At 54.8% G+C, this 19626-nt stretch overlaps 2 protein-coding genes across 2 annotated transcripts in view; one reads left to right on the top strand and one right to left on the bottom strand.

Annotated features, from left to right (window-relative positions):
- LOC140681477 (uncharacterized) overlaps positions 1–19626 on the top strand; it is a 472703-nt gene that overhangs the window by 382027 nt on the left and 71050 nt on the right.
- LOC140681465 (uncharacterized) overlaps positions 2535–19626 on the bottom strand; it is a 32033-nt gene continuing 14941 nt past the window's right edge. Inside the window, exon 4 of the mRNA XM_072921297.1 lies at positions 2535–3117. Within this exon, the coding sequence (XP_072777398.1) occupies positions 2535–3117 (583 nt within the window). The remainder of the gene's footprint in view (positions 3118–19626) is intronic.

Here is a 19626-nt window from a genome sequence, read left to right on the forward strand (position 1 = left end):
CAGTTTATTGGGGTCGATTACAGTTTCTTAATACAAGCACTGATTAACTCATACATATTGCAAAAGCGAAGCTCAGGATTGGTTAGCTTTCTATTAACACATATATCTCTTTGCGATAAGCCTTGCAGTTACTGCTTCTTTATTAACAAGACACCTGTATGCTCAAGGTTGTTAGGAGATATTTGTTTCTCAAGGTTGTTTTCACGCTAGAAGTCACGTATTCTCACACTCTCATCAACTTAACTCTTTCATGTCCCTTGCTGCGCAGCCATTCTTCAGCTGAACTCTCGACAAAACAAGGCCCATGTCTAGGTTTGAAAAGACAGGAGTCTGTGAAGGAAGGCAAAAGCCTCCTGTGATATGGAAAAGGTAAACCCTGTCCCTCCGAATTACCACAATTTAACAAAAGGCTCTCAGGCAAAGATATGGGAATGGGAATAACAGTCCTTTACTAGGAGAAAAACTAAATAAAATAATAATAATAAAACAAATGTAATTAGTACAAATGAAACTAGTGATGGAGGCAGAAACCTGACACCCTGAGGAGTCAGGGTGTTGGTAGTAGTCCAGTTAAAATGGTGGCTGCTCCTTCTGGAGTGGCAGATGAAATGCTGCTGAAGTGGTGATCTCTAGAAGGGTGGAGTTTTCTCTGAAGGTCTGGTAGTAGCTGGGCCTGGTCTTCCTCTAGGAATTCAGCAGAGAAGAAGCTGGTGGGATGAGGTTCTGGGGGTCCTGGTGGGCACTGGAAGGGAGTTTGGGGGTACTGGGTGTGACTGGGAGGGACTAGAGTGAGCCTGGAGGAGCTGGATGGAGATTGGGGATGGAAAAGCAGAGATTGGGATGAGGTTGGTTGTGCTGGAAAGAGACTGGGAGGTGTTTGGGTGAGTCCTGGTGGGGCTGAGAAGGGACTGGGGGAGGGTTAAGGCGTACTGGGGTGGTGGGGGGAGACTGGAAGGGGGTTGTGGGATTCTGAAAGGGATGGGAGACGCTTTGGTGGGTCCTGGGGAGGTGAGGAAGGGATCAGGGCAAGTTTCAGGGGGTCCTGGGTGGACTGGGAGCAATCAGGAGGGTGTTTGGAGAGGCTTGGGGTGTCAGTGAGAGGTTTTGGGGGGTCCTGATGCCTGCAGGCCTCCCAGAGATGCCGCTGGACGCCACCAGCAGCAAGATGCAGACCCGGGGATCAGGGACTACGAGTTAGGCTTTGTCTTCCTGATGCTGGGGCTCGGCTTCTACCTGTGCAAGTGGGTCAACGGGGGTCCCGGGGGTCATGTCCCCTCTCCCCAAGACTGTGGGTGCTCCCCCCGGGGCCCCCAGCCCGGTGTCACCCCTGTTTCTCTGCCCACAGATCTCCTGAGCCGCCGGCGGCCGCAGAGCTTCCCTGTGGCCTCGGGCCCAGCCGGGATCCCCCACTCCGTCCCCACGCTGATTTTGGGGGGGTCCTGTGTACCCCCAGCCCTGCTGTCACTCTGCCCCTGCCCGCCTGCTCCCAGTGTTCCCAGTAACGCTTCCCAGTTAAACCCAGCCCACTTTATGGGGGCACTGGGGAGGGACTTGGGGGGACCCCACGGCGGGGCCGGCACTGGGCAGGGAGGGCGGGGTCCGGGTGGGGAACACTGCCTGCTGCGGGTCTGCCCGGCAACTGGTGAGTCATCAGCGCCGCTCTCTCTGATTGGCTGACTCGTGTCCACCGCATTCTCTCATTGGCTGAGGAGAGGCCCGGGAGTGCAGAGAAGGAACGGGAGAGATCCCGCCCCGAGCAGCGGCACGGGGACAACAGACCCAGCCCGGGCACAGGAGGGAATTTATTACCAACCAAACCACGGCAGCACGAGGAGAAGGGAAAGAAATCCCTCCAACACCTTCCCCCACCCAACGGGGATCACCCACAACAGGGTTATCCACCAGGGAGAGACGGGGACATCCGAGATTAGACCAAAGCCAATTTTATTGTGTGTACCAGGTGTTTATACAGGGATTTACTTGTAGGGTGCTTATATAGGGCTCTGTTTTTGGTACAATTTCCCATTGGTTACACATTCTTCATGACATGACATCACCTGGTAACATTATTTTATCACAAAGTCTCACACCACGTTGCTCGGTCACTTCTTGCCCAGGGAGACTTCAACTGTGTCTGTGTCTCCCACAGTTTCTGCTCAGTCAGGCCTCAGATATCGGGCCCCTTTATCAGCTCCATTGCTTTACTCTCTGTTTTATTCCCCATACGGGGGCACCAGGGCTCTGCCCAACGGGGGTCACTGGGGATCATCCAGCCCGGATCCTCCCATGGGGGATGGAGCTGGAGCAGCGCACCAAGCTCTTCCCTCACTCTCTTCCCTCACTCCAAGCTCTTCTCTCACTCTTCCCTCACTCCAAGCTCTTCCCTCACTCTCTTCCCTCACTCCAAGCTCTTCCCTCACTCTCTTCCCTCACTCCAAGCTCTTCTCTCACTCTTCCCTCACTCCAAGCTCTTCCCTCACTCTCTTCCCTCACTCCAAGCTCTTCCCTCACTCCAGGCACTCACAGGGCTTCCCTTAGTGGTGCCTCCGTTGGTGCCGGGTCAAGTGAGAGCTCCTGGAGAAGCTCTTCCCACACTCCCCACACTCGTAGGGCCTCTCCCCGGCGTGGATGCGCCGGTGCACGGTGAGGCTGGAGTTGCGGTTGAATCCCTTCCCACAGTCGGGGCAGCGGAAGGGCCTCTCCTCTGTGTGACTCCGCTCATGTACGAGGAGATCAGAGCTGGTCCGAAACCTCTTCCCACACTGGGGACACTCATAGGGCCTCTCCCCAGTGTGGATGCGCTGGTGTGTTCTCAGGTCTGAGCTCCACCCAAAGCTCTTCCCACATTCCAAGCACTCGTACGGCCTCTCCCCAGTGTGGATCACCTGGTGCTTGATCAGGCCAGACTTGTGTCTGAAGCTTTTCCCACACTTCCCACACTCGTAGGGCCTCTCCCCGGTGTGGATGCGCCGGTGCACGGTGAGGTGGGAGTTGCGGTTGAAGCCCTTCCCGCAGTCGGGGCAGCGGAAGGGCCTCTCCTCTGTGTGACTCCGCTCATGTACGAGGAGATTGGAGCTGGTCCGAAACCTCTTCCCACACTCCCCACACTCGTAGGGCCTCTCCCCAGTGTGGATCCTCTGGTGCTCGATCAGGTGGTAGCTCCGACTGAAACCCTTCCCACATTCCAAGCACTTGTGGGGCTTCTCCCTGCCATGAGACTTCTCCACCAGCTCCGAGCTCCGGCTGGATCTCCGCCCGCCTTCCTGGCTCAGGGGGGCTCTTTCCTCCCCGCAGCTCCCTGGGCTGGGTTTGCAGCTCCTCCTCCTGCAGCATCTCCGGGGCTTTTCCTCCTCCTCCATCCAGACACGCCCAGGGAATGAAAAATCCTGGTTTGGGGAAAAAAACAAGAGGAGAGCACTTTGGACTCGAGGTTCCTCCTTGCCCAAGTTCATCTCAGGAAGTCATTGAGAATCTTGTGTCTGTAAGAACCTCCAAAACACCAAGATTTAGCCCCAAAATCCCACAAACTTCAAGATACAGATCAAAAACTCCCCAAACATCACAAGTCAGCAAAAACCTCCCCCAAAGCATAAAGATTCAGCTGCCACATAAAACCAAAGCACCAACATTTAGCCCACGAAAGCTCAGAAACACCAAGATGCATCCCGTGAAAATCCTGGATCCCCCTCCACAGTCACCTGCTGCCCTGGGGCTGGGGGGAGGCTGCAGATACAGGGAGGGGTGGAACCTTCTGCTGCTTCCTCTTTCTGCTCCTCCTCCTCCTCCTGTGTCGCTACTCTTCCTCACACTCCTCTTCCTCCTGCTATTCCTCCTTCTCCTGCACAATCCCACCCTCTCCTGCCACCTGCATCGTTTGACCATTTTGTTCCTCAAGCCTGCTTCTCCTTCCCTTCTCCTCCTGCCCCCAGGCCCAGCACCCACTGCCGGCTCCCTCTTCCCCCCAGACCCACAGCATCCCAGCGAGGGGCAGGGATGGAGCTGGGGCAGGTCGGGCTGGGGCAGCGCTGGGCTCTCGGCCGCTCCCGCCCGCACTCGGTCCCCACTGCAGCCGCTCCCGCCAGGACAGCGCGGGGGGGCCCGGCCTTGGCGCTGCCCCACTCCCACCTCCCCAAATTCCCCTCGCGGGGGCGATGGGGCCGAGGGGGGGACTCCAGTTGGGGAAGGCTCAGAGGGCCAGGGAGCTGTAAACAAGGGAGTGACATGAGAAGGAATTGGTTTCAGAAAATGTTATTAATTGGTGACACAGACTGCTGCTCAGCCAAGGCCCTGCTCTATTCATGAACTTCCAGAAGAACAACAAAGACTTAACAGAGCCATGAATATCATTTGCTATATAAAAGCAGGGAGCATATTAAGGGAGTATGTAGTAGGTGGATTAGGAAGTCTGCAGCTCTCAAGTACTTCAGCCAATGCGGAAAGCAGAGGGAGATGTGGCCAGGAGAATTAGGATTAAAGGGAGGCTGTGTCCTCCAACAATTGGAGAGATCCCATGGGGAATGTCGCATGGCCTCTCCCATTTTTAGAAATGAAATTAGTTTCACAGGACTCCTCTGTCTGCTTTGTGGACAGAAACCTCTGGTGATATCAATTTTTCCACACACCCTGGGGCTCATCCCGAATTCCTTCCACTGTCGGGGTGGCGGGCAGGGAGTGCAGCTGAAGGTGCCTCACCCACTTTGGGTGATCGGCTCCCTTGGCTGGCAGCGGCACCGGGGACTGATTGGGGACCCGGGAGTGACCAGGAGACAGACGAGTGACACATCAGGGGGGTCTGTGAAGAGTCAGCAGGGAAAGAGCACTGAAAATCTCATCAGTGAGTGCCCTGGGATCTTTGGGGAGTGAACATGGCAGGGCACCCATGGAGGGGAGAAAAGGGAAAGCCAGGGAGGGGTCCTGGCCAAAGGGATGATGATCCCAAAATGTCTCTGAAGGGTCCCTTGGGAGAATGCTGAGGTAGCTTGCACATTCCTCCAGAGGTAATTAAGGACATGGACACCCAGGGGGCAATAAGGGAAGTGGAGAAGGGATTTGGACAACAGGGGATGGATGGTGTTGGTGTGCTGGGAAGGGATCAGGTGAAGGGGAGTGTGCAGCAATATGGTTCAGGCAAGAAGCAGCAGGAGGAATGTGTGTGGTAAGAAAAAGGATGATGGCAAAGAGGAGGAAGAGAAAAATACTCAGGATTGGGATGTTTTTCAGCAGGGTCTTATCCTGACAATTTGCCAGCTGATACTTTGAATTCCCAGTTTCCAGGAGAGGAAAAGCAGGAGGTCAGGATGTCAGGGGTTTCTCTGTGGTGGGCAGCGGCAGCAGCGGGCGCAGAGGTGCGGGACCGGGAGCAGGGCTGGGGGCCTGTGGGGAGCTGCGGGGCCGGGCCGGGGCTGTGGGGCAGCCGGGGCTCAGCGCCGGGCGCTGCCTGAGCCCACCAGCCCCGGGCAGGGCCGGCAGTGGCCCCCGGCCCCCAGGAGGCTGCGGGACGCCCCGGCCGCTGCCCGGCCCCGGGGAGCTGCCGGCCCTGCCCGCCGGGGGGGCCGCCTTTGGACACTGCGGCAGGACAGGCACCGGCTCTGCCACACGGGCTGTGCAGGGGGCCCTGAGCACAAGGAGCAAAACAAAGCAACATCTGGGAAATGCAGAGTGCACATGGATGGATCAGGATTTTCTGTTAAGGATTTGGCTTGGGTCCCTGCAGAAAGGAAAGATTTTGCAGAAAGCTCAGCAGCTCTCAGAGGATGAGCACCCACAGGCAGTGACCGGGGCTGCAGGAGTGGCACAAGAAGGCCCTGCAGCACTTGGGCACAAAGGCACAGCAGCTGAAGGCAAGGAGGGATGAGCAAAAGGCCAAGCTGAAGACAAAGGCCATGGCAGAGTTCCCACAGCCCCTGAGGGACCAACCCCAGGGCCCAAGGGGGCCCCAGCACCCAGGGGACGGCCTCGGCCACAAGCACCTGGCAGAGGCATTGCCCTCCTGGCCAGGGCAGAGCCCACCCAAACAGCCCCTGGGAAGGAGTCAGGGCTCCAGCTGCAGCCCACAAGGACACTGCAAGCAGACAGCAGCACCCTCAGGAGGAGCGAGTCCACCCCTGCATGGACATGGATTGTCAGGGCTCTCTGAGCTCCCATCCCACCGGGGACCCACCACACTGCAGCCCTGGAGAACATCCAGGCTGGGTCTGCATCCAGAGGAGGCATCTCCTGATGGACACAGGGGCCTCTCCATCCACTCTGAATCTTACACCTAAGGGGGGAACATTGTAAAGGTTTGAAATAAACCGATTTCTTTTCTTCCTACTCTGATTGTTATTAACTAGGAAGGAATTTGATGGTGGCATTGTAATATTGTAAAAAGTGATACAAAGGTTATTGCTGCTGTACCTTTGTGTCAAATGTCTGGACTTTTTAACCCCACACAGCCTCCATGCTGTGGTATGGACAGGAGAAAGAGAGCAAAACCTGAGAAAATGAACAACCAAAAATAATGATGCCTCAGCTGTGGCTTTTCCAGACTCAGAAAAGAAATTGGAATTGTAGGTGAATGTTCAACAGGGCCATTCCAGAGGAATTCCTGGGCCAACATGTTTCACCCAGTGGCCAGAGTGGCCTCATTGCCTGCAGAATTGTGCAGCCACAGCTTCAACGGGAACCGAGGCCCAAAACCTGACGACAACAGGATCTCCAACTGTTCCAGTCTGCCATCAAGTTCAAGCTCTGATAACCAAAAGAGCCTCGCAATGGATGAGCAGCGCTCGGTTATTACAGTGTGAAACTTGTTCAGTGGCACAGGAGGATTCAGAACTGAGGACAGGGGAAGGGTTTAACCCAGCCTCCTGTTTGAACAGCCCCCAGAGGGGCTGGGAAGAAACCCAGCACTGCATTCAAGTGACACAGCTCCAGACCCAGCCTGGGCAAGATTCAGGAGACATTGCCTGGCCTGAGGCAGAAAATGTCTTTGTGGATGGCTCTTCAAGGGCAGCAGAAGGGAAAAGAGTTCCAAGACACGCAGTAATTGAGGAAAGGGAATCAGACAAAGCCCAGGTTACCCCTATGGTCAGCTCAACCGGCACAGCTGTGTGTGCTTGTAAGAGCCTGGCACTGACATGCCCTGAGCAGGAAGGCTTCAATATCTTCTGGTGACACCATCTCACCTAACAGGGGGCAAAAGCAATTCTGATTGCTCAGCAGCCACTGGATCACTTATTAAGGTATCTCTAAAAGAAGTAATTCATAGAAAAGGGATTGTGGAAGCAACAGACTCAGACAGCAGAGCTCATTTTACAGGAAAGATCCTCCAGGGGGTTATGGCAGCTTTAGGAATACAATGGGACCTCCAGAACCCCTGGCACCCCCACAGCTCAGGCTGGGTACAAAGAATGAAAGGGGATGGAAAGAAACACCTTTGGAAGCTGGGGATAGAAACCAAGATGCCATGGGTATGGCTTTTGCCATTGGCTTGGGCAAGAAGAAGAGCCAGACCCAGGGCAGATATTCAATCATTTCCCCTTGGAATTGATCTCGGGAATTCCTTACCCTGGGAATTCTCCACCTAGTGCAGGGTGGAGATAAGGGATGCACATTTAAAGCAGTCTGTGGCCAGAATCCTGTCTCTGGTGCAATCTCTCCCCCAGGAAGCTGGGCTGGCACAGAGCTGCCTTGGCACTTTGCTGTTGCCAACATCCCAGCAGGACATCGGCTCCTGCCTAAGGAGTGCAGAGCAGCACCACTGGTGGCCAAGTGGCGTGGCCCGTGCCAAGTGGCCCCGAGGCCAGAAACAGCCGCCAGCACAGCTGAGCACGGGGGACCCCTCAGCCTCGGCTCCAGGTCTCTGCAGCCCCAGAGATTTGCACTTCCCGCCTGCAGCAGGAGGATGGGAGGCCCCCACTGAGCCTGCACTGAAGGCAGCGCAGCAGCAGCCAGGGCTCCACAGCAGGGCAAGGCCCTGGGCCTGCCCACACATCCTCTGCTGAAATCCTCGGCCTGGCCACCCTCCTTTGGCAGCTCCAGCCCCCGGGGACAGCCCTTGCTGCCACTGCTGCAGCTTCAGCGCTCTCTGGGCCTGCCCTGCCACAGCTGCTGGGCAAGAGCACGGGACAATTCCACTCTGGCTCTCACTTACACTCACACTCTGCCCTGCCTGCCATGGCATTGATGGAAAATACACCAGCTCATAGACTTTAACATTGTTAACCTTTCATTTCTCTACTCAGGCTTGCTTTGCCTTGGCCCTGGGGAAAGAAATGTTAAAGGTTTTGTTAAGGGATGTTACACCACTCAGTGGAGATGAGTTTAACATCTCAACACACTGGGAATGGCCCAAAAGATACCCACAAAGATAACGCCCAGCAGCAAAACATCAACCCCAGCAGCAAACAGCAACCAACACCTACCCCAGACACTGCCAGGGCTGCAGACACCTGGTCTGCAAAAGGCTGAGAAGGAAATGCAGCACTTCCCACCTCATTAACAGCAGAAGCAAAGAAATCTGCACAACTTGAAACTACAGAACATTAAACCAGTGGATTTAGATTGCTTTAGACTGTATTAATTTAGGGAAAAATCGAGTAAAATCCACGTGTCATGTAACAATTTTCTCTGCACACCCGGGCCATGTGGCGATGGAATGATTTCTGTTGCACACCCTGGCCAGAATCAAGAAATGCCTTTACTCTAACACGAAACATATTGGTGGAGTTTTCCTTTTTCTTGCAATTTCAACGCAAAGTTTAGAGCATTAGAGTATTTTTTTGTATTATTCCTACTTCTATATTGCCGGTTAGGTTTCGGTTAGGGATGTGAGAATGAGTTTTTACTTCGAGGAGAAGTAGAAAAAACTGAATCGCCTTGGAATTTTATTGTGGCTTTTTTTGTGTTGCTCTAAGAGATAGAAAAATTTTAGCCTGGGTTTTTCGACATTCCTCTTTAGGCCGCATTTTGCAAAACTAGAAGAGAATTAAAGGTGACCCTTTAACTCACAAACCATAAATACATGATTTGAAGGGGAAAAAAAAAAAAAGCAGCAGGATGTGCTGGTGGGGGGGGGCAGCTGTGAAGCTGCTAAAGGCTGCACTGGAAGAGAAGCTGCATTCCAGGCACCCAGGAGGAGCTTTAGAAATGCAAATTAACTCTGCCGGGGCAGAGTGGGGACAATGTACCTGGCTCTTCTGGCCTGGGGCAGGAATTGGCTGATTCCTTCTGCCCCTCACCCCAAGCTCTGCCTGCTTGCACAGATGGAATCTGCACGGCTGAAGGCAGAGCCCATGGTGAGGATCTGACTCTGAAACAGAAATGGCTGAGGCTGCAAAGGGAAACAGCAAATGGAGAATGTTGCGAAAACTTCACTAAAATAAGGGGGAGATCATCCCTCTGCCCACTCCAACATCTGCTGCCACTGTCTGTGCTGTACAGGGTGTATCAGAGCACTGGGGCTTTTGCTAGAACAAGTCCAGGGAAATCAGTTGGAATTCAAGTATTTGATGATGTAATTAGAAAAATGCGAACAATTAATGCAGCCCTGGCTGCAGGGAGCACCCAAAAATGGGGAAAAGATGAAGGGCCACCAGAACAAATCCTACAACACCATGGACCAGCCCCTGGGAACCCAAACCAATTCATATCAGGAAGCAGAGAACCCATTTATAATTTCAATGGCATCATTAGATTACAAGCTGTCCTCAAAAGAAGAACCAACCAGACAGCTCCAGCTCCTGACCTTCCTGCCGACCAATCCACTGAAAGAGGAACACAACATTTCACCAGGGGATGAGATCAGATTATCTGTGAGCAGAAAAAAAGGGAGTTTGTGCAAAACTAAATGGCGCCAACTGCTGTTGGCAAAGACCAGACAAGAGAAAAGTGCTGAAAAAGATAACAAACGAAAAAGGAGAGCAGTTTATGTATTGGTCCAAACATGGAAAGGATGGGAATGGGACACACATTCGTGGCTCCCCGGCACACCAGGGGTTACATGAATGCCGCTTCTCATCTTCTGTGCCGCAGCAACTCTCATCTTTTTACCATGCTCCACACCTTGGCAGTGCAGCTCATCCAGCAGCTGAGCCAGGGGATGTAGGTAGCAGCCAGGCCTTCTGATCCACAAACGGCTACAAAAGGACAGGGAATGAGGGCACCGAGAATAATCCCAAAACCAAAGAGGACCCACGGAAAACATTAAAAAAAAAAAAAAAAAAAAAAAAAAGGCAATGAGTGAATTGGAGGGGAGATAGGGGCAGGAATTTGTAGATAAGGAAGTAATGAAAGAAACCATCAGTTCCAATAAATGTCACAAATTGACCCAGACAGCTGCTCAAAGTCCCGCTACATCCCCGAACTTCCAGGAGAAGAACAAAGACTTAACAGAGCCATGAATATCGGCTGGTATACAAAAGGAGGGTGCATATTAACGAGGACAGGCAGCAGGCGCATCGGGAAGTCTGAACCTTCCAAGGACCTCAGCCCGTAGGCAAAGGCAGAGGGAGATGCGGCCGGGAAAATGAGGATAAAAAGGAGGCTGCGGACTACAACCATGGCAGAGAGCGCACGGCAAATGCCCCACGGCCTCTCCCCCTGCTCGGCAATAAAGTCACTTTTACAGGACTCCTCGCTCTCCTCCGGCCACAGAAACCTCCGGCGACGGGAATTTCCCCGCACGCTCCCGGCCGCGGGGCAGCCCCCTCTGTCCTACCCACAGCAGCCGGGCCGAGCCAGCGCTGCTCCGGCAGCGGCTCCTGCCCAGGCCCCGGCGGGAAGGAGACCGCGGGCAGCCGCTCCCGCCGCGCCCTCAGCCCGGGGCCAGCACGGGCCGGACACGGCACCACCGACCCGCCGCAGCCCCCTGCCGCCCCCTCCGCCCGCAGCCAGCCCCGAGCCCCCGCAGAACCCAGCGCGGCTCCCACCTGCGCCGGGGCCGCCTCCGAGCTCCGCCGACGCCGCCTCACCGCGCTCCGGCCGCTGCCGCCGCTCCCGGGCCCGCACAGACGCTCCCGGCGCCAATGGCGCCGCTGCCCAACCACGGCCGCCCTCAGCCCGCCGCCGGGGCCGTGCTGCGCCCCGCTCCCACCAATCAGCGCGCCGCAACCGCGACTGACGGCACCAGCGGCCAATGGCAGCGAGCTGGGGGCGGGCTCTGCGCACGGCCCAGACTCGCCCCGCGCTCTCAGGGCCCCCCGCGCTGCGTGAGGGCAAAGCCGGAGATGAGCAACAGCCCCGGGACGGGCCCGGGCCCGAGGCGGGATTGAGCTGCCCACACAAACAAACTTCTCCGCACCTCCCGCCACGGCTTTCCCGGCCCTGCGCCTTCCGTGCCTCCGGCTCTGCGGGAAGCCCGGGAGCCTCACTTCTCCTGCCCCTCATTAGTGCATCGGTGCTTGGCTTTGATTTCCCCCAAAAAGGGAAACCTGCCCAAAGCCCTGTGGGCGAGCGGGGGAGGGGAGAGATTTCTGGCAGAAAACTCCAAAGACTCAGAGCAGGATGAGAAGTCAGTGCAGAGCCTTAAATGCAGCTTTCCCCACGCCTCCCTGCTCCCAGCTGCACCTCCTCCCCCGGCAGGGCAGGAGACAGGGAATGGGGCCGTGCTCAGCTCATCCCCCGCGGCTTCTCCCTCTGCTCAGGGACAGGAGTCGTTCCCTGCTGCACCCTGCGCTCTCTCCCAGCCGAGACTTCTCCAGGAACTTCTCCGAGCCGAGTCCATCCCCTGGGGCACAGCCCCCTCCAAGTGCTGCAGCGTGGGTCACTGTGCCACGGGCTCGGTCCTGCCAGGCCAGGCTGCTCCAGCGGGGCCCCTCTGCCCACGGGGTCACAGCCTCCTCTCAGGCATCCCCGAGCTCCAGCCTGGCTCCTCCAGGGGCTGCAGGGGGATCTCTGCATCCCCACGGACCTGCAGGGGGATCTCTGCATCCCCACGGAGCTGCAGGGGGATCTGTGCAGCCCCATTATAATATAAATTGTGGAATAATTCGTGATTATGTAAAATATACACGAAGTCAGTTGTGCTAGTAGAAAAGGATTCTTAAAGTTTTAAAAGACCTGAAGACCCAGCCGGGAAAGTCTTGAAACCACAGATGACAGAGAAAGAAAGACCTAATTTACAATTGAAAAAACGTGTCTCCCTGCAGAGATGGGCACTTTCCGGGGATACTCCACCAGACGCCCAAGGTGAAAAATGCACATATGTTAGTTTGAATAGTAGTGCTGTATTAACATTTTAATAGTATGGTAAATGTAGTTTTGTATTTAAAATGAAGGTTTAGTAGTTAAAATTAAAACTGTATATATGGGTTTTCTTTTAAGGAATGGGTTACTCGCTTTGACATAACCCTCACAAAATACCTAAATCTTCCAGGGAAGAAGAATTTATGGTTTTCTTCTCAGAAGAAGCTAATTTCTTCAGGCCTTGCTCAGACTCGAAGACGCCATGGGGATTAAAGGAAATAGTTGGCATATAACAGACAGAGTTTCTTGTTTTAAATAGAATGTATGCATAACCATGAAGGATATATGAATATGCAATAGTGTAGTTTTAAGGGTGATTCCTTTGTTCACAAGGTATGCTTGTTGTGGCTTAAGTGCCCCAGAGCATCTGGACATCCTTAATTCTTTGCTTTTTATTGTCTTGTAATTGTCCTAACTCTAAATTTTTATTACTCTAATTGTATTACTATTTTAATAACCATGTTATTATTATTAAAAAATTAACAGCCAAGTGATTGGCGTTTTTCACAATTATGGTAGCAAAGGATGGTTTTTAACACCTCTCTGCCGGGGCCTTGGAGAGTCAGGGTGAGGAAGACGGGTCCTGCCCTATTTAGGCAGCCTTGCTCTGTTCCCCTGGTGTGTGACCAGACACAGGTTATGATCTATGGGCAAAAGGAGACAATAAAACAAAGAAAAGGGAAAGCATTCCCTAAAACCACAGTAATTAGCCCCAAGACTAAAGTGTACACGAAGAACCAAGACCCAAGGACAAAGGATAGGTGAGTATTTGTTGGGATGGGGCGGATAAGGGGGGAATGAATGTGTGTGACAGAAGCTGCTGGGTATCCCAGACTTGCCAAGTGATTGCTATAGTCTCTCATGCTGCTTTTCGTCTTTTTCATGTGAAAAACGGCCAGTAAAGAGACCAAGGAGTGATAAAAAAAGAGAGAATCCCTCCCAGAGAAACTGGGACTGGATCTTAGGAAGAAGAGGAACCCCGTGGAGTGCCGGATTGAGCGATAAGAGTGCCCAAGAGCATCCAGGATTCAAACCTGCTGGGTTGAGGAATTAACATTCCAACAGCACTCAGGGTGTAGATACGTAATGTAGACTGTTTGAAAGTAAAAAGTATCTTCTTGTTGTATGTGAGAGTTAGTGAAAAATAAAAGTGAGTAAATGTAGATGAATGGTAGTATATGTAATGTAGATTGTTTTTTATGAGCTTTTCTTTATCTCCTTGGAGAGAGTGTTAGAGTGTTTCCTGGCAGTCGAAAAGAGAGTATTGCAGAGAAAAATTCCTCACTTGCTGTCCTTCCCCTGCCCTCAACTCTATTCATATTTTGTCCATTCCCTCTTCAAAATACAGATTTGTAAAACTCATGCTCTGTGTCCTCAGATGCCCTTCCCAAATCAAACCTTGGCTTCGTTGCAAATTGCATTGCACTAACTAGCATTGCCTTAAATTTGTTTTGGTGCAGGCAGGGTCACTTTGGAAGTCAGTTGTTGTTTACTTTGTTCCTGCAACCTTTTCAAGCTTGTGAATGGAAAAATTGTGATAGCAAACCAAGTCTTTAGTTTTGCACTGTCAGCTGTGAGTGGCTGGTAGCCTTGGTGGAGGGTGCCGTGAATTACAGGCCTGCAGAACACGCATAACAAAAGTAATTTACTTTGTAAGGAAGTTGAAAAAGGGGGGAGAGGTGATTGGCAGACTCACCTCTCCAGGATGTAGGATTAATGTTAGAAAGTGGACTGATATGTGAATGTGGCTGCTGAAATGTGAAGAGAGAAAAAGAAAGAGAAAGAGAGAGAAAGGGAGAGAGAGAGAGAAAGAGAGCGAAGGGGAGAGCGAAATACACCCCCAAGGTCCCCTCAGCCACAGCTATCTGTAAGTTCTCCCCCATTCCTGCTAGGCAGAGTGACAACAAGGAGGGGGGGAAGTGGGGAAGGACAGAATTAAACCCAAGGCTGTGAACAGGGCCACCAGAAGAGATAAGATCAAGGCAGAGATAGTGACTCTCACAAAGTGGTTTATTGTCTTAAGCAAGATTTCTTTTTTCTTTCTGATTGCTGTTGTTAAGAAGAGAAGGCTTTTGTTCTGAAGACTTAAAGTCTGTAAGACTAAAACAGTTAAATGTTACCCAAAAAGTAAAAGGCAAGAGATGTGATACATCTCATGTTAAAATTGGCCTGGTCTTTTTTATTTAACTAATTATAGCTCACAGGAAGAAGAATTGGTCTCTGCAGCTATTAACACAGCTGGATACAAGAAGAAGAAGTGTCTGTAGAAAAAGAGTTTAGTTAAACTCAGAAAGTTTTAAAGAAAACTAATGGTACAAGTTCATGCAGTATTGTTTTTCTTTTAACACTGTGTTATTAAGAAATCCTTTCCAGGTACCATTAAAGCAGCAATCCAAACCACGGAAAGAGGGTGAATTCATGCCAGCAAAACCAAAGGACTTGTGAGGAAACTTGAGGAATGGACTATCACATCTAAACCGGGTGATACCAAATTGACTTCCAACCAGGACTGGGTGGTAATGGTTTGGGAAGACCCAAATGATCCAAGGCAGGTACAAAGAATAACACCTCACTGAGAAATAAGGCAAAGCTTGCATCACTGGTTCTAAGCCCGGCCTGAATAAACCCTGAGACGCCTCTGACACCTCCTTGGCAGAGGAACACTGCCACTTCAAACAGGAGGATCGGGAGTGTTTCAGTCAAAGAGTTCTCATAGCCTGGCCTCAGCCTGTGGCTTGTACAGGGAAGAAGGGAAATTGCCATCAGTACTATACTGTATATTTTATGTGATTCATCCCAATACTGGACACGCTAGCTGGGTTACAAGTGAATGTTCAAATTGTAGGAATAATTTGTGTTGTAGCTCACAAAATCTATGTTCTTGTTGCAAGAGGTATCGATTACAGTGGATGAGGCACTGGCATCATACTGGGAGTGACTGGGATCATACTGGGATTACAGTGCATGCCAAGGGACCCTGACTGGGGGTTACTGGGAGCTGCCAGGCCCATGCTGGGAGCCAAATGCACACACACTGAGAGCAACTGGGAGCAACTGGGAATGACAGGAGTCATGCAGGTGACAACTGGGATGTACTGGCAGTGACTGGGATAAAACTGGGGAGAGCTGAACCATGCTGAGGTAACTGGGAGTGCCTGGCAAAGACTCTGGGAATGTTCCAGGCAACTGGGATGTACTGGGAGTACCTAAGAACATGCAGGTAGTGACTGGGACCACACTGGGAGCCACTGGGAATGTGCTGGGGGCAACTGGGACCATGCTGGGGGCAAGTGTGAGTGACTGGGGCCCTGCTGGAGGAGACTGGGATCATACTGGACTCATATTGGGATCATACTGGGAGTGACTGGGACTATACTAGGAGCAACTGGGAGAAGTGGGAACACACTGGAGAAAAGTGGGAGCAACTGGGACTTGCTGAGGGCAAATAGCGTCATAATGGGGAATGACTGAGAATGACTGGGCTCATCCTGGGAGAAACAGGGATCCTGCAGGGAGGGAGGGGAAGTGAGCAGGGTGATACTGGGACTGACTGGGCTCATCCTGGGAGTGCCCAGGAAACTGGAAGCACACAGGGTAGGAACTGGGCACCTGCTGGGAGCAGCCCCTGGCGGCCCCGGTACCCCCGAACCCCTTTCCCGGCCATGCCGCCCCTCCAGCCCCAGCACCCCCATTGCCGGGGTGCCGGCACTGCCAGGGGTCCCCCCTCTCGGGGTCCCCGCTGGGGCTCCTGGGGCTCTCCTCTCTCTGCGCTCCCGCCCAGGGAAGCCGCGGCTCTCCCGGGGCTCCCCAAATCCGGGGTCCCCCCGCCGCTCCCGCCGCTCCCGCGCGGTCCCCACGCGGCCCCGGCAGAGCTCGGAGGGCCCGGCCGGGAAGCCCAACCCGCACCGCGGGGGGACCCGCATCCCCCCGGCCCCGCCGGGGCTCTGCCGCCACCCGCACCGGGACCCCCCAGAAACACCTCCCGGGGACCCCCGATGTCCCCCCGAGGGCAGCTGCGGCTCGGCCTTGGAGCCCTGCCAGCTCCAAACATCCCCCCAAAAACCCCAAACCCAGGGAGCCCCGGGATATTTGGGGCCAGCTCCTCCTCCCCGGGCACCTGCGGGATGGGGGCGACGCTCCCGGGGTGCTGCGAGTTCAGACAGAGCCGGAGCCCCGCGGTTCATCCTCCCCGCTCCTCCTGCTGCTCCCGCTGCCGCTCCGCCTCTTCCTCCCTCCTCCTCCTCCTCCCCGCAGCCGCGGGAGGGGCGGGGATGGAGCCGGGACAGGTCGGAACGCAGAGAGGGGTGGGGGGATGCCAGGAGTGACTGGGCTGTACTGGGATCATACTGGGAGCAGCTCCTGGGTGACTGATCCTACTGGGATCATACTGGGATCATACTGGGAGTGAGGAGGAGCAGCGCGGTGGCTCCAGCGCTGGGGCTGGGGGCGCTCCTGGCGGGCGAGGGGGGAGTGGGACCCCGGGCACCGGGACCCTGAATCGCCATTGCCGGCACCGGGACCCCCCCTGCTCCCCTTATCCTGCACAGGGACCCCCCTGAATCCCCCATTTCCGGACATCAGGGCCCCCTGCTCCCCTTTTCCCTGCTCCCAGCCTCTAGATTTCCCGTGTGCCTGATCCTGGAACGCCTTGGAACACCTTGGACCCCCATTCCTGCCTTTCCCAGCCCCCAGCCCCACCTTTGTGCAAAGCCAGAGACCCTCTGAACTCCCCCTTCCCGAACACCCCGGGTGTCCCCACCCTGGTACCCCTTTTTGGGAAACCCTGGACTCCCCTTTCCTGGGCTCAAGGACCCCTGAGACCCCCCTGCACCCCCATTCCTGAGAACCAAGACACCCTTTTACCCCTTTGCCCAGCACTGAGACCCCCCTGCACCCCCTTATCCGGCACCAACACAACCTGTTCCCATCCCCTGCCTCTCCCAACCCCCAGCCCCACCCTTTTCCCTGACCTGGGACCCCTGGGTCCCCATTCCTGCCTTTCCCAGCCCCCAGCTCCTCCTTTCCTTACACTCAGGAGCCCTGGCATCCCCTTTCCTGGGCACAGGATTCCCTGGACACCCCATCCCAGCTCTCCCAGTCCCTGCAACCCCTTTCCTTGGCTCTCAGCCCCTGAAGCTCCTCCCTAGCTCTGCCATCTCTTCATGTCCCCCTTTTCCTTGGCCTGTGGACCCCCCTGGATCCCCAAACTCTCAGCCCCCTCAGCTCCCCCAAATCTCCATGTCCCCCCAGTTTTCCACTCCCTGCAGTTCCTGGAAGTGGCGCTGTCAGAGCCCGGCCCGGGGGTCCCCCAGTCCTTGATTGTGGGGGACGTGGACGGGACCCCCCGTGAGCGCTGCGGCAGCGAGCGGGGCCGGATGGAGGCACAGACACCGGGGATGGGGGCGGGAGCTGAGCTGGGATATTGGGATAGCCAGAGCTGGCATATTGGGGTGGCCAGAACTGGGATATTGGGATAGCCAGAACTGGGATATTGGGATAGCCAGAGCTGGGATATTGGGATAGCCAGAGCTGGGATATTGGGATAGCCAGAGCTGGGATATTGGGACAGCCAGAACTGGGATATTGGGATAACCAGAGCTGGGATATTGGGACAGCCAGAGCTGGGATATTGGGATATCCAGACCCTGCTCAAGGACAGGAACCGGCCCGTGGCTGACAGTGACCTGGAGACGGGGCCGGTACAACCAGAGCAGGGGCAGTGGGGGGAGCCGGGGCTGGGCTGGGATCTGTGGGAATGGAGGACTCTGAGGGGCTGGGATGGGATCTCTGGGGATGGGAGGGATCTGTGGGGCTGAGATGGGAATCCAGGGAGCTCCAAGGGGCTCCCAGGGGCTGGGACACGACTCCATGGGTCTGTTCTCTCCTTGTTCCCAGGTCTCCACACAGTGCAGGGGGTTTCCAGCTGTGACCTCCTGTCCAACAGAGCGTCCATGGATCCCACCAGTACGGCTATGAGGGCTGGGATTTCATCTCTTTCCTGCTGGGATCTGGGAGCTTTGCAGTGTCCAGCGGTGCTCTCTGGATATCCCAGAGGTGCTGGGAATCCAGAGGGATCATGGTGGAGCAGATGAAGCATTACCTGGGACACACCTGTGTGGAAAGGCCCCCAAAATACATCAGATATGGTCGGGAGGCTCTGGAGCACAAAGGTGGGTGTAGGAGGGGAAGGGCAATTCCTATGGGAATGGGGGATTCAGGAATGGGGGACTTGGGAATGCAGGAATTGCCATGGAATTTCCATGGCCAGATCTCACTCTCATCCCAATCAGGTGAGAATTCCATGGATGGATCTCCTCCCTTACCCACCGCCATGGGAATTCCATGGGGAAATGATTGGAATTGATAACCAATCCAATGAGAGCTGTGCAATGAGAAGTAATCCCTGCTGGGATTCCATGGGACATTGATCCCAATCCTTTGCCCAGGCTGGCTCTGCTGTGCCCGTAGCTGCACCAGGGGAGTGCCCTGTCCCTGCCCTGAGCCCAGCACGAGCCTTTCCTTGGGTGTTCCGTGCCCTGCCCAGGGCAGGAGGGCACTGCCGGAGCGGCTTTGGTGGCCCCGGGCACCCGGCTGGGCTGCAGCCACTGCAGGGGCTCCTGGGGAATGTTCCAGAGCAGAGCTGAAAGCAAACAACAGTTTCTGGAGGGGATTCTGCCCCTGGGCCTGTGCTGGGAGCCCAAGGGCAACAGCCCAAAGTGCTGGGGCTCAGTGTCCCTCGGCCAGGCCGTGTTCCCTGGCTGTGCCCTGTCCCTCAGCTGTGCCCTGTCCCTCAACTCTGTGGGGCCAGGTGTGGCAGCAGGACCTGGGGCAGCCCTGGGGGAGAACAACCCTGAGCCCCAGCTGGGCCAGTTCCCCCAGCTCCCCCCAGGCCACTCCCAGCATGGGCCCTGTGGCTCCCAGTCACCCCCAGTATGGTCCCACTCACTTCCAGTTACACTCAGTGTGATCCCAGTATCATCCCGGTCACTCCCAGTGTGATCCCAGCATGATCCCAGCATGTTCCCAGGTGTTCCCATTCACCCCTATAATAGTTCCAGGCACTCCCAGTATGGTTCCAGTCCTTCCCAGTATGATCCCAGTATGAACCCAGTCACTCTCATTACAGTACCATTTGCTCCCAGTAAGGTCCCAGTCACTCCAAGTCACCCAGTATGATTCCAGTCACTCCCAGTATGATTCCAGTCACTCCCAGATAGTCCCAGTATTATTGCAGTAACTTCCTTTATGGTTCCTCTGTGATCCCAGTCACTCCTGGTTAATGCAGCCTGGGGTCCCAGGGGTCCATCTGACCCCCGGGCTGCCGCTGCCGTGGGTGTCCGGATAGCGCTGCGCTGTCAGGCTCAGCCTGTCTGGGTCCCTCGGCTCAGCTCCCAGCCACAG

Source organism: Taeniopygia guttata, chromosome 36, assembly GCF_048771995.1.
Source record: "Taeniopygia guttata chromosome 36, bTaeGut7.mat, whole genome shotgun sequence".
In the NCBI taxonomy this organism is placed as follows: Eukaryota; Metazoa; Chordata; class Aves; order Passeriformes; family Estrildidae; genus Taeniopygia; species Taeniopygia guttata.